Here is a 15,060-nt window from a genome sequence, read left to right as displayed (position 1 = left end):
TAAATAACCAAAGCCAGGTAAACTTGGTCATGATCATGTTGGTCTTAAACCCTCTTATTAATCCCAAAATGAAGAAAAAGCCCGGATAAAATAAGTCATTAACAGTGTGATGAGAAAACTTTATTAAAACAAGTTTGCTTTACAGCTACTTTTTAATGTACAGACAGAATAATGATAACTGACAGCCCATGGGGGGCAGCGGAGCATCAGGAATATGGAGTCACTGTTCCTGTAATGATCCTTTTAGACTGGATCTCTGCTTCCTTTGGTCCTTCTGGCCCATCGTGCGATATAGTTTCTTACGCGCTTCCTTCTGTCTCTTCAGCTTGGCTTCTTCCTCTTTCTTCTTTTCTTGTAAGAACACCTTGTGCTTGGCGTGCTGGGATACATGGGCTTTCTTTCTCTTGTAGCTGTGGACTGTCTTCAGAGCATGGAGCAGGGCTGCAACCTACAAAAATTGGTTAAGACGGATGTTAACAATTTTAAATTCATCCAGATTGATTTGGTACTTAGATTTTTGTTTCAGGCTTCATCTTACCTTCTTCTCATGGGGTTCTCGGATAGCAATGGGCCTCTGGAGATCTTTCCCTGGCTTTCCTTTAGGTTGTTGCTGTTTGGGCTTACTTTTGAAGGGGAGAGCCTTTTGGAGCTCCTTTGGGATATGAAGGGAATTGAAGTGTCTCGGTTTCCGGGAAACTTCCTGAAAGATGACAGGAATTCAGACTTGATGACCAGGATTAGGTAGTGATATAGCAGCAGTACTGGATACTTGAGGGGATTTTAACGAATCAGTTTACAACAGGCTCAAATGAATGTTCTAAACAATGCTTGAAAGAATAGATGATAAAAGTAATATTTTTAGCTTGAAGCAAAAGCTAGCATTGTTATTTCAAATGAATTAGTTTAATATTGATTCTTCAAATGCTTCTCAGAACATGAAAATGTCCAAAAGTGAATGTTTTACAGTCGATACACAATTGTTATTTTGATACACAAGAAATTTTACATTGACATATCCTGTTTATAAAGCTGAAAGCTTGTTCAGTGGGAAATAGTTAGCAAATTTATCATTACTAATGCAATAACAATACTTTTAAATCAAGAATCAGATATTCTAAGCTAATAACATCAAAAGTAGGGTTGAGAATATATTCCTCATTTCTTCGTATGTTACTTGGGCTTGCAGAGGCCGCTTTACCTTATAAAGAGAGTCTTTGTTGGGCATATTATGGATATTCAGGTCTTGTTTCAGCTGCCCAAGGGTCCTCATACCAGTCCAGCAGTCCTTCTGACCAACTGGCATCAGCAAAGAAGTGACAGGATTGTAGAGCTGGGGGACAGTCACAGGATACCAGGATCGCAGAAACACGATGTCTGCAACCACAAGTCCCAAAGTCATGCAAGAAAGGTGAGAGAAGAACTTTATACGTGCAGCAAAAACTTTAGAAACCATATGATTTTAAACACATTACAATTCTATCATCCTTTTTCCTATATTTACTACCATTTTAAAAATCTGGCTTTAATTTCAAACATTTAAGCAGAACAAAGAATTATTTTAGAAGAGTACTTTCGGAAATTTTAATGCTAAAGAGTGTTCTGTCTTTACAGCTTCTGAAGTCATTTTTAAACCAAAAATTGCTTTTAATCTAATAATTTTATCCTCAAACATGATTTTTTTTCTCTTATTACCAGACATCTAGAATAACTGCAAACCAATTTGGTTATTATTAATTTGGCTCTAAGGTCTCTATAGAACACAACTGAACAATAAGAGTTTTGTACAAACAGTTGGGTAAATAAGTAAGACAAAATACAGAACAACCACATAAAAACAAAGGAAATCATACATAGAATTTATATATTTTGCACCTTTTTTAATCTAGACATTTTTAGAGGAAAACCTCAAGTTAAAGAGTATATTGCCGGTTTATACACTTTACAAGCTGTGAGTGTAATGTACCATTTGATAAGTTAAGTGAGTTTTTGAGACACAAAGGCGCCAATGTAGTAGAAAAAGAGACACTTCTGGGCAACGGGGCCAAAAAAGGTGATGCCAGAGAATTTATGGAGAGTCTGTATTTCAGTAGTTCATGCTGTGCATTCCATTCCACATCAGCAGCTCTAAGCATCCGCTCGTTCTTGGAATTGAGGGCAAAGCAGCTGACAATTCAGAAGCAATGCTGTGATATTGGAAAATTCTCTCACCACCCTTCCAGAATAACTACTACATTGTTAAAATTTACCATTTTGGTCCAAAATCAGCAAAGAAATGTCTCCAGAAGTGTTAATAGTATATGTATAATTTACAGAAAAACACAGATTAAAAGTGGTCTCTACTCTGGAATAAAACCATTAAACTGAATCTTGAAAATCCCTGATGGGATCCCAGGTATAAAAACACTTACCATAATGAACTCTACGTGACATTTCCAACAAATTACAGGCAAGTCTTTACAGTCTCTAATGAGTGTTGTTAGCTCACCTGAACAAGTCACACATATTTTTCAACGTAATAAGGTGTTTCCAGACATTTTAGAGCTGAAAAATGAGCAGAACCTCACCACTCATTAGAAGACGGTCCTCGAATGTGGCTCTGTAAGCTCCTGGGGGGGAAGACAATGCCTTTTTGATTTGACCTCTGATCCCGGATACAGTTCGCACAGAAGCGCCTTCAAACTTTGCTACCTCCAACACTGTGTTGAACATGCCCTGAGAACACAAATGGATGTATCAAAAAAACATATTTCCACAGTTTGAACATAACATAATCATTAGAATTCACGCCTGACTGCAATAAATAAATAAGCATAATGTGCAGTGTTGCTGACAAGTCATTAGATAATTACAGGCCAATGAAGGAAAAGGGCCACTACCTTGACAAAAGAGGTGTTTTTAAAGATCTTGTAAGGGTAACCAATGAGCTTGAGCTTCTTCACTATGGTGACAGAGGAATCCAGATTCAAAACAACTCCTGTGGCTGCAATACGGAAGTTCACCTGTCAAAAGAAAATGGATTTATCCACAAGTAAAAAGCTTTTGCGATCACTCTATTATAACGTGTAAGACCATGATACCTGTAGAACTGTTTTGCTGGCCCTCAGTGCTGCCTTTAAAGAACTGATCATAGTGTGATGGATTAAAGAGACACTATCACACTGTCAAATGTTCCCTCTCATTTAAGTTAGTGGTAGAGTTACCGGAGGCACTTGGGCAATATTTGGAAACACGGTACACGTTTTCACTAGAGATGAGGCTGACAGAGGCATCTCTGGTGTCAGTGGAAGCAGAACTCCAACAGGTTCATTTCAATAAACCAAACACGCTGAAACAAGAAATCTGCATCTCCAGAAAGCTGGTCAGAGGAAGGAACAGTGAATTGCTTTTAAATCTCCTTGTAGAGAGCTGCACTGACTTTGGACCTGGTAAAACACAGTTCACCAAAGTCTGTAGACATTCCACAAACATCACCCACTATAGAAACTTTAAAATAGAACTCAAGCAGCTTTGATTCTGTGCATCTCCGTGCATCGCCCAGATTCCAGAACTTTAATTTACAGATGAAATGCAAACTTTCCTTTCCCCCAATTTCCACATAAAGCATCTGAGCCGTGCAGCACCATGAATCTGGAGCGAACGACAACAAATGCCTTCGCCCACTGCAGGCCTTTCTGAAACTAAAACACATAACCATGCAAGATCTACTACTATTTGAGTGAGATCATACAAAGGACCTAAAATTATAATTACCTTAAGATTTGAACTGAATATTACTGCCAAAAACTTTGATTGATGATAATCTAAATTAAAATTACCGGTATATATACTGAAAAGGTCTTTATTTGTATACTATTGTCAAGATTAAGAACATATTGTCTCAGAATGATGTTGAAAAAGATGTCTCATGTATTTGTTACTTCTAGGCTGAACTAGTGTAATTAATTGTTCTAAAGATGTACAAATATTTCTTTAGAAAAAACAAAAAAGCCGATCCCAACTGCTTGACAGGAATGAACCGTATATCTCTATAGTGGTCTCTATTTTATGGCTGCCCATAAAATTTCTAACCGGCAAGAAAGCCCTTAAAAGACAAACACCGTTATATCTAAGGAACCTAAAAGTGCCATATTATCCCAACCGCCCAGTTCCCTCTTGGGCTGTTGGATTACCAGCTCCCTGTGCAAATACCTCTTCATTTTAAAGAGTAGGCTAAAAACCTTTTATATTCATTTAAAACAAAAGTTTCAAGTTACTAATTCTATAGCTACAGGCAATATATTCAATGCAAATACCCAATCTGCAAATAGCAGCCCCTTCCCAAATCTAGAGCACCACCATATACTTATGTCCTGATGCCTAAAACTCACTAGAGTAGACAAAACCAAGTAATACTTACGTTATTCCTCGTGACGGTCTGTACAGCCACAAACCCCGTACCAGGTGAAGTCAGTGGACCTTTAGAGAAAGACAATTTTGCTATTAATTACTCTTACTGTAAGGACAAATTATTATTTGAATATCAATTAATATTGTTCCAAATCATAGTCAAATCTTCATGTCATGTTTTGCCCTCATTGGATCAGAAATTTGATATTAATAGTCACAACAACAAAATATGAAAGAAGACCTATGGAGTGATGTAGCAAACTGTTAAATAAGCAAGAATATGGTTTATATTTCATATATTTTTATGCAACCCCCCTTGGCTTTGATTACAGTTTTTCACACTCTCGATGGGGTTCACATTAAAATAGTGAGTGTGGGTCTCACCCCAAATGGTGGCACCACAGTGCATGTTCTGTGGAGTGTACTTGAGCAGGCGATGGCGGCCGTTGTGGTCCTCAACATGGTAGAGTGGCATAGTCTGGAAACGTCTCCAGCCCAGTGACAGGATGATGGGGTCCCGAGTCTTCAGTATACGACCGTGCCAGCGGTGTTTCTTCAATCGCATCTTTATAATCACACAAATAAAAGGTCTAAAAATACATTGCTCTCCATTTCCCTTTCCATGCACATATATAAATACATACAAATATGCACATACATGTACATATAAAAGCTCTTGGAATAATCACATTTTTGAATCGGATAAACAAACTGCTGCTGTTGATCCACTTAAATTAATCATGACTAATCTTCATTTGGGTTTGATATTGTCTGAGCAAAAAAGACCATATATTCAGATTCAGATTCCTTTATTTGTCCCACACGGCGAAATTTACAGCGCAACAGCAGCAAAAGCACACAGAAAAAATAAAATTTTAGATAAGAATATAAAATATACCAAAAAAGGATATATCTACACACACAAACCTAATAATCCAAGATCCAAGATAAATGGATAATCAGCGTGTGTATATTATTAAATCACGATGCATTGACTGCATCATAATTTCAATCAAATTCATTTGAATGACTAATTTTGCCCTAATATTTATATGTATATGTGTACATTAAGGCACAAGTACCTACCTGTAGGAACCCAATGCTGCTCTCACTTGAACCCAGGCCTCCAAGGATAATGGGATAGTGGGGATCAAAGTTCGTGACAAACTCGCAAGGGACCGAGGTGATTTCAACTCTGATGTACATTCCTGGCCGGAAGCCTTCATACTGCACCCTTGTCTCATCATCCATGTGCTCAAACTCGACTCTGTTGAGCTGAGGGGGTGAAATCATGAACTTGAAGTCTATTTAGGAAACCATCTGGCTTCGTTTTCAGAAGCTGATCTCGTACCTCTGCCTGCTTCTGCACCTCCTCCTTCAGGACGTCCAAGTATTTGGCGTCTCCATCATCGTAACTTTCATCAAACAGCTCTCTGAGCTTGCGCTTCTTCTCCAGACGCTTCTTCTGGAGATCCTCATCATTCGCCTGATTATTTTCTTCGGTTTCGTCACCTTCCATATTCTGCTAAACGCAATATATGCATGAAAATGTGAGTATTGTGATTTATTCACCAAATTGACATTCTGTCAAGACCATAAAACTGCACAAGTCAGGTGAGAGGGATCAGAACATACTTCATCTGCATTTGGTTCCCCAGATTTTCCTACGTGGACTTCTCCTGTTTCCAGATCTTCAAAGTCACCATAAAGCTCATCTTTGCACACAACAATACAAAATGGATGTTACAACATTTCATACATTGAGGGGAAACATCCTTTTTCTACTAAAGGAATCCAGTTGAATTTTCTTAACGCAAGAATTCTCTTTAGCCTAGATTTTACAGTCTAAACCTGAGTAGTTAAAACTTTACTCCATTAAAAATAAACAAAACACTATACACAAAAACATTCTTTCAAGGAAAAAGGATTAAAAAAAGGGGACAAGTAAAGGAAGAATCACTGAACTTCATTAAAAGTGTGTCCCAAGTTTTAAAAACAGGGTCAATATAAATTGAAAATTGAGTTGTTTCCTGTTTAATTTTAAATTAATTAGGCATCATCACTTCTATCAACATTAATTCATATTTAAGTTGCTTTTTTCCCCCTCATCGGGCATTTCTTACCATCTTGCTTCAGTAGCGTAGCTGCATCTTGTGTAGCATCCCACTTTCCAGTTATAAAGCAGTCCCTGATGGAATTAAACATCTGTGGGGGAAAGAGTATTTTAATATCATTATTTCAACATTTTTGACCTTTTTACACAGACAACCGTGTCTTTAGAGCCACTTTACCTCCTCCGAGTTCCAGTCGTGGGAGTTGTTCGCATAAAAGCGGGAGCAGTCAACAGTATTTGCTTGGTGCTTTTTAATATTCTGAGGGTAGCTGACCCGAAAAATACCTCCCAGTTCCTCATTTTCATCTTCGGGACTAGAACTCTCTGGAACTAACAAAAGACAATGTGATTATCAACAACTTTCAGATGTACGAGGCATGTATTACAATACAGATTACTGTCCTGATTCTAAAACTAGTTAGGGAAGTAAGGGTTGCATATTTAGTCTGTAATAGATGACTCAAGAAATGACCGATGGGTTTTGAGTGCAAGAGTCAGTAACTAACAGTAACTTTTTTCTGAAACTATTCTGTTGTGAACTTGCTCTGGTAGTTTGCGCCACTGTCTTTTTACATCACTCATCTTCTACAGAGTTTCAGCCAACATCCAGACAATTTAACAATTGTAAAAAATGATTTAACATACATAAAAATTCCTCTTCCAATCAATAATTACAATCTGACCAGGCCCTAATGTAGCAAGATATATGTAAAGCTCTGAGAAGGAAAACATTTTAAATTAGCATCAATAAGTCTCTATACAGAGCAGTGGTCTTTATGGCTGAGGAGCCGAGGGTTCTTGGTTCAAGTCCCCGTGTGGACAAAACTAGGGAGGAAAAGCAAAAAAGTCTCTATATATGATAAACCTTAATGGTTGCAACAGAGATTTTATGAAATAGCTTTAAAGCTCAAGTCAGTTAAATCATATTTTTGACAAAAAGGTAAAATTATTAAATTTTCTTTTGAAAAACAAAAAACCCATTCCCCCCCATTTTTAATGAATTTTTCAATATCATTGACATACTACATGAAGTAAATATAAGTGGCCAAAGAACAGATTTACAAATAAAACATCTTAACCTTACCAGAGGCATAAACAAGTTTTCTCAAATTAGGAGCCACTTGCTGTTGACGCAGAAATGCATCTGAGGCTTTCTGCTGCAGCCCCTCCTTCCATCTTAGACTCCCTTCAAAAAACAAAGGAAAAAATATTTAAAAAATAATTCTTTCTTTCATTCATTAATGCATTAAGTAACTGCTGCAACCAAAATTGCACCTGACCACTGTAGAAGCCCAAACTCTGAACATTATGTCAGTACTAGTTTCAAAATTGCTTTAATCAGAAAACTTTTGTTATATTGTGACCAATATGCTAAAATAAAGAAAATAAAGCAGAAAGAGCAAGCAGAGAGAGAGGATTCAAGGCATATTTCATAATTAACTGAAAATCAGAGCATCATTTTTAAGATTTGACTAAAGGAAATTAATGAGTGAGAATGATAAACAGTATTCCTTGGCTGTGTTTTGCCAAGCAAATGAGCAAATATCCCTGATTATTCACTGATTATGGGATTACTGACAGGTTCTAAGATGTTATGAATTGTTTTGGACTATATCTCTGCTCATATTCAGCCAAATGTAACAAAAAGAATAGAATGGGCCTTGACGGCACAGATAAAGAAAAAATGACCGGAACCCAATTCAAGACTCCTTGAAAGCACCGAAACTGCAGTTGCATTCCCAAATTTAGTTTGATTTTGCTTAAAATTGCTGTAATTCCAAAGTAGTAAATGTTGTAATTTTATTACTCGTCTTAAAGTTCACAATTTGAATTTGGTGAAGGAATTACCGGTAATAAAAAGGCAACCAGGTAGTATACACATATCAAACATTCAGGTGGGAATTTTCAGAAGCTGTTCTGTATTTAATGCAAGTATAATTACCGAATTCTTCCTCCATATAAATAGCAGTTTGTTCCTTTAAGCTAGTGTTGGCTTCCTCCTCTTCTTCTTCTTCTTCCTCGTCCTCCTCCTCATCTTCCTCCAGACTTTCTTCCTCTCCGTCCGAACATACTTCTGCTTCATTCTCACTCATCTCCAGTTCATCCTCACTGTCAGCAAATGCTGGGGTCTCTTCTTCCATCTCCAGCACAGGTATCTCCTCTGTTGGTACAACACAAGCGGCACTGTTCCGTTCCTGGCCTGAATGAGCCTGCGCCACTTGGAAAGAAGGGCTATCCTCGTCTATACTTTCACAATCTTCCTGGTCACTGTCATCATCGGAGCCACTGCTCCCACTCTCGTCCTCATTGAAGATCACTTTCCTCCTCTTCCTCTGAGTACTTGGATCCCAAACGTCCTCTACCTGGTGGCAGTCCAATCTAGCCAACAAAGAAAAACATTAAGAGAAACAGATACTACTGATGAAGATTTCAATTAATGAAACATTTTTGTAAAATATTTAAGTGAATTATAGCATAACCATAACTAACATAACATGCCTTATTAAATTTAAATATTAGAATGCCATTATATGGCCTTATATTTCAGTGTCTTTGCTAAAGGTCAATTCAACAAGGTGCTATACTTTTCTAATATTTTGGGTTGAAAAGAATAAATTGGAACATTTTTGGTTTGCTTTGGTAAAGAAAGACCTCATCAACAAAGCTCTCACTCACACTAGTGATGTCACCTGACAGGCCTCTGTCACCCCACTGGGTCATGGTTTCCTCTTCCCTCCAGCAGCCTTTTCAATTCAATTTAATTCAATATAATGTATTTCTGAATGTATTTTCTATGATCTATGCCTATTCTCTGCTCTACCTCTCCTCTCCCTGTCCTCCCCCCTCCTCTCTCTCTACCCAGCCGGCCATCAGCAGGAGGGTCCCCCTACATGAGCCTGGTCCTGCTCAAGGTTTCTTCCTGTTAAAAGGGAGTTTTTCCTTGCCACTGTTGCTTGTCTGGGGTCAGGCCCTGGGATTCTGGAAAGCGCCTTGAAACAATTCTGATTGTAAAAGACGCTATATAAATAAAGATTGATTGATTGATTGATATAACAAGTTTACAGCTGTTTATTAATGACTGCTGACAGAAACAAGAAGTCAAAATCTGCAGTGCGTGGATTTATAATTTATTCTCTTCTCCGTGGACCAAGACATGAGCAGCTGTCTTAGTTGGTTACTGTTACAGTTTTTCTTATGGAAATAGCATTAAGATTAAAGTGCATCCCTGAATCAACACCCTTGAGGCTGCTCTCTTTCTGTTGTTATTTTAATATATAATAGTAGTGAATATAGTGAATAATATAGTATAATAATATACTATAGAATATAGTATAATATAGGGAATCTGAGACACACAAATGTTGATGATACTTTGAATATGATCTGTTTCTGAATGAATTTTTGAGAAGCGATTCATCCAAATGACCAATACATTTTTAGCCTACAAAAACAAGTGACTATATGGGGCTATAAAAACTATGTCAATCCCAAAATTGTTGAACTAACTACAGTGAAGTTTAGATCCTTGATGTTCTTGAAGTAATGTTATTTTAATCAGAATGTGATTGGAGACTAATTATTCATGGTAATGTTCAGAATAAAAATATTTAATGATTTATATGTGCTGTTATTGGATACAGATTTTCTATATTTAATGATTTCGTTGGGTGAAATATTTCACCTGTTTTGCTTGTCAAAGCCTGTCGAGTCCAAGGTGGTGGAGTCTTTGAACACCGACATCTTACTTTTGGCAATCTTGACATCCAGCGTGGTGTGTGTGTCAATGAGAGACTGGACCAACTCTGTGGTGGGTCGCACTTCCTCCTGAGGAAGAAGAAAACAAGTAGTGACAAACATTTCTTCATTCAAAAGATGTCATCATGTGTATCAAACTAATTCCAAGCACCTGTTGATTGATGTAGTTTGCAGGAAGGTCAATATAGACGGCATCCTTGTCATACACAAGTCCGCCAACGCCTGCCATTGGTGCATACAGCAAGCGTTCTTTTTCATTTAAGGCTCTCTTCTTTTGAGCATCTGGCAGTGGACATGGGTCCGGCAGGAAGTTTATATCCGTCACGTGGAAGTCTCCAACGCCTGTACGGGACAATAATACATGCAGATTACTACAAACATCTCCAAATATGATCTTGTATCTTGAAGAGTGCTTACGTACCTGGGATGTGGACTTGGCCCTGATTTTTCATGTGTGTCCCTCGCAGGTAGCCGTAAAGAGAGACTGTGCGATCATTCTTGGGGTCTGTCCTTAATCTCTCGGGGTCGGTCAAGTCCTCCATGCTGCCAAAATACAGAAAAGAAAATGGAGAAAGTTGTGCATTAAACAGTATATAAAGTAGACTTTTAATGCTTTTTATATTCAATTATTTTAACTGATTTTAGAAATGCTAAAAATCCAAAGTAAACACTAACCGGTCCACTAGAAAATAGGGATGGTTGGTCTGCCACACCAGAGGATGAAACTTCATGACGGAGATGAAGCGGCCAAGATTCTTCACTTCCTGAGTTTGATACTCACCATACACCATTCCAGACAAATAGAACAGCTTGGCCCCCTGATGAGTTCAAGTACAACATTGAAAACATTCTTTTTTTCTTAGTAAAATCAGTTCAACCATGAATACATCAATATTCCAAGTTTTACCTGATAGACCTCAGTCCAAAATCGATGTTTGAGGGTTTTTTTGGTCTTTCTCAGTGTTTTGTTGTTTTTGAACGAATCGAGGTGAGTCAAAACACCCATTATTCGGGGAAAGCCATGGACCTGGCAGATGTTGAGAAACTCAAACGTTTCCATCTCAAAGCCGAAGCTCGCATCAATCAACATTAAGACCTGGTGAGAAATGCCAAAATAATTTTAGTCATCATATTTGAAAATACATTGATCAAAAATTAAAAGAATAGCTAAATCAAACATTGTATTTTGTTTAACCATTACTCAAATTGAAAATCTTGATTATAAATTAATCATAAAATTTGATTTATAATCAGCCCAAAACGTACCGTAAGTGGGAAAATCAGGGAACGAATCAAGGAAATTTTGAACATTTGTGTATGTAATGCTATAGAAAACAGGGCAATGTAGCTATGAACAAGATACCAGACACAAGTGTTGATTTATAATATAACAATCTTAATTTTCCGCTGTCAGTCTCCATGGTTCATGGACTATATCGCTGCTCTCTGGCTCTGTCTATATGGCTCTAATGGTTTACTATCTCGTCTTCTTAACCGCTTTATCCATTTCAGGGTCATGGGGAGGGTACACAATGGGTGAAGGCAGGGTCCACCACTGGATGAAGGGTTGAAGGGTCCTGTCTGAGCATTGGTGGGTTCGGTACCTTGCTCAGGGGTACCTCAGCAATGCTCAGAAGGTGTTTATCCTTCCATGTTTTATCTGCACAGCTCGAGCTGAGAACCCCCGCTTCTCGACCTAGTTCCCAACAGCCTGAGCTACCACTGCTCAACTGTATGTATGTAACTGTATGCAAGATCCTTTGAAAACTTTTTAAATTGTCCCGTTTGCATTTTGATTCTATTTTTATACCCTTTTTTAAATCTGTGACTTTTATAATTGAATCCTTTGTGTCTGCTACTGTACCTTTGGTCATTTCCATGAGGGATAAATAAAGGTTCCTGTTATCACACAATTCCTACAACAGACTCAAGTCGAGTCAATCAGCGGGTTCCATTAAATAAGGGAGTTCAGGCATCAAATATGAAGTTGAATATATGAAAATTGAATATATGAAGTTGAATATATGAAAATTGTCATTAAAAACATCTGCTTATTCCATGATTTTAGTTTAGCAACACTTACCAGGTCAGCTACTTTTGCGAGGTCGATCATAGTGTTAATATCATTATTGCACTCCATGAAGGTCAGACGTCGCGTCTTACCTGAAGAACAGAAAAGGGCGCTAGTGTGCAATGTTCTTTGAGAGCAGCAGGACTTTTAAAGACTTCTTTTACATCCAAATATTTTGGTGTTATTGTTGTTTTTACAGAGGGCTATAAAATATTGAAAACTTTTGACTAGAAGTATTAATCGTGATAATCGTTATTGATATTTTCAATAGTCACATCAAAAGATGTGACCTAACAGCTTGACTGTTGTATTAATAATACCTGAGACAATAGTTACAGGACCACATATCTCCCCAAGTTTCTGTCGGGTAAAGTTTTTGATCAAGCAGCGGATCAAGGTACTCTTTCCAACTTTGGGGGGTCCAACCACAACAATGAGCACTGGGGGAGGTTCGGAAGGAGTGCGGTCAACTCCAGGGATATGATGCTTTTTGGTTTTGAGGTCTTGAGCCCTGAAAGAAAAAAAAAATTATATATGCTGCATATATCTTAGATGTCTGATGGAAAAGTTGAGCATCAAAACAGACCTGTGAAAGGTCTTAGCCATGCGCACTGCAGACTGAACTGCAAATGCTTTGGGGTTACGTCTGCCTTCATTTTCTGTAGAGCTTTCTTGCTTTTTGAGCTTCTTCTTTTCAGCCTTTGGCCCACTTTGTTTATGCTGATGTTGCTTCTGTTTCTTAATTTTCCTCTCCATCTTGTCCATGCCTGCTCTCAGATAGTCAAAGAGACAGACGGACCCGAGCGATGCAGTGCACTGCACTGGGGTGACGAACTCTGAAAACCTACAAAAACTTTAGTGTGAAGAATTAACAATTAATACTTTAAATACAAGTCATCACAACAACAGAATAATAAGACAATGTTTTATGTATAACGTCTGTAAACAAAGCAATTAACCTCTGTTTTTGTATGGAATATTAGTGAAACAGTGTTGACCAGTTGCATGCTGAATGAACAAAAAAAGGAAAATGTATTTGCCTACATCAGTTTGTCATTCCATCCTTTACGATGCAACCTTATGCCATCATTTAATATACAAACAAAAAACTCAACAAAACTTCTGGACAACCAGACAGAAACTGAATTCTTTGAGGCCTCTTTATTTCTTTCCTCTAATGACTATGACCTGAATGTATGCAAATCTACATGGCGTTCTTAAGTGAAGACTGATAACAACAATGTTTTTTATTAGCAGCCTTGGGTGTTCAGAAAGACATGTTTCAGTAAATTGTCTTATTAAATGCGCCTCTTATACGTCAACATTTAAATATTTTTTTCACATTTCCCGTATTGACATTTCTAAACTACTTAACTTAAGATATGTTGTACACAACCAATTTTCATATAGCTTAATCTATCACAATTTAACAAATGCCAACGTATCTTTTGCAATATATAAACAAAACCAATGTAATAGCAAGCGTGTAAGCACGTATGCTACACTGTATCAGATAAAACAACGAGGGTATTGATTAAAAAGGTATAACAATTTAGGAGACTGAAATAATAGACCTATAATATGATAAGAGATTATCCATAAACTGTGATATAAATTCTGTTACAGCAAACATGAAAGACTCATATTAAACACTGTGATGCTTTTTTCACAGTGCCTGAGAATGAAATCATTTTAACCTAAGACACACCTAAAAACACATACACATTTACAATTACGTTTATAGCAAATCCGTAGATAATAAATAAATACCTATTGCAGCACTTTGACTCAAAATCCGGCTTCAATAGCACACACGTGCACCTCGTTACGGAAGTGGACGTCACTCATCTTCTTCTAATATATTTCCGGCATTTCAGTTGCAATTATATCTATTACTGCCCCCGTGTGGTCATCAAGGGTCAGCTGCATCTTACCTGAGCTAAGCCTCGGGATCCTTTGGGACATACAGTACTTGTAACAGGGTTATCCTTTTTTTTTTCTTTTTTTTTAAATTCTTCTTCGCCAAGTATGAAACATTTAAGCCAACGGCTGCTGCAGCAGGGACATTTAGTCCAACTGATCGACAGGTTTATTCTGAAAATAAAACTTTCTTCTCATCTCTCTCACCAAAGAGGTCAAAAGTTAACCAAAAGCATGACTTTCAAGGCACCATTCATGAGGACTGGCCATGAGTTTACCACTTGCAGAGCACTACAAGCTGTCAACAAGTGGGCAGCAGAATATTGTGTTTATATTATATGATTTATTCATATGATCAGATCATTAACATCCTGGCCCTCACTAACAATCATGTTTTCGTATACTATTTTATATATTTTTTATTTACTCATGATGTTCTAGTCCTCATATATTAATAGTTGTCTGGAATAAAACGTACTTACCATTGCTCCTAATCCTTATATTTTATTACAATATATCGAGCGCTCTCCTGTAGTAACATCAGGTACTACAAAAACAAATCAGTGCCTCCTCTCTCGTGTTTCCGCTGGACGAGCTCCAAGTGTTGTCCATGGTCTGATCATATGGCATCAGTTGCCTCAGAATTGATAGCTTTCACCCCTTTATGAATGCAAACCTTAGAGTCAAAAAATTGGGATAAAAATATCACTAAAAGCACTGCGCACATCAACATTTTCAAACTCACTGTCACATTAAAAACCATCACTGGATCCTGATGTGCTAGCAAATTATAGGCCTATATCCAACCTTCCCT

General features: G+C 37.5%; 1 protein-coding gene across 3 annotated transcripts; it reads right to left on the bottom strand.

The window, feature by feature from the left end:
• Nucleotides 1-98: 98 nt before the first annotated feature.
• On the bottom strand, nt 99-14,205 carry bms1 (BMS1 ribosome biogenesis factor). 3 transcript variants are annotated; one of them, XM_057042806.1, is made up of 24 exons: nt 14,097-14,205; nt 12,913-13,179; nt 12,647-12,837; nt 12,339-12,418; nt 11,163-11,351; nt 10,931-11,073; nt 10,677-10,798; nt 10,407-10,597; nt 10,182-10,324; nt 8,748-8,878; nt 8,442-8,660; nt 7,584-7,685; nt 6,678-6,829; nt 6,510-6,591; nt 6,022-6,101; nt 5,738-5,911; nt 5,473-5,661; nt 4,771-4,951; nt 4,397-4,455; nt 2,877-2,999; nt 2,565-2,712; nt 1,199-1,374; nt 539-700; nt 99-448 (listed from the first exon to the last, which is right to left on the bottom strand). In XM_057042806.1, the coding sequence occupies exons 2-24, from the start codon at nt 13,089-13,091 to the stop codon at nt 221-223; spliced, it is 3,444 nt and encodes a 1,147-aa protein (XP_056898786.1). In that variant the 5' UTR covers nt 13,092-13,179; nt 14,097-14,205; the 3' UTR covers nt 99-220. The 3 variants fall into 3 exon arrangements, with proteins under 3 accessions (XP_056898786.1, XP_056898769.1, XP_056898777.1); XM_057042789.1 differs by having other exon boundaries at nt 8,442-8,878; XM_057042797.1 differs by having other exon boundaries at nt 5,738-5,908; nt 8,442-8,878.
• Nucleotides 14,206-15,060: the final 855 nt, after the last annotated feature.

This window comes from Takifugu flavidus, chromosome 1 (genome assembly GCF_003711565.1).
Source record: "Takifugu flavidus isolate HTHZ2018 chromosome 1, ASM371156v2, whole genome shotgun sequence".
NCBI lineage: Eukaryota > Metazoa > Chordata > Actinopteri > Tetraodontiformes > Tetraodontidae > Takifugu > Takifugu flavidus.
The sequence above is the reverse complement of the archived record's forward strand: the minus strand, read 5'-3'. Positions and strand labels throughout refer to the sequence as shown.

What these genes read in the sequence shown, in the direction of transcription:
- bms1 (XM_057042789.1), bottom strand. Translation starts at nt 13,091, where the DNA reads ATGGACAAGATGGAGAGGAAAATTAAGAAACAGAAGCAACATCAGCAT. An exon ending in GGGCCAAGTCCACATCCCAG is followed by an intron (nt 10,598 to 10,676) that starts GTACGTAAGCAC and finishes TGTCCCGTACAG; the next exon opens with GCGTTGGAGACTTCCACGTG. An exon ending in AGACCGTCACGAGGAATAAC is followed by an intron (nt 3,000 to 4,396) that starts GTAAGTATTACT and finishes TTCTTTTGACAG; the next exon opens with GTGAACTTCCGTATTGCAGC.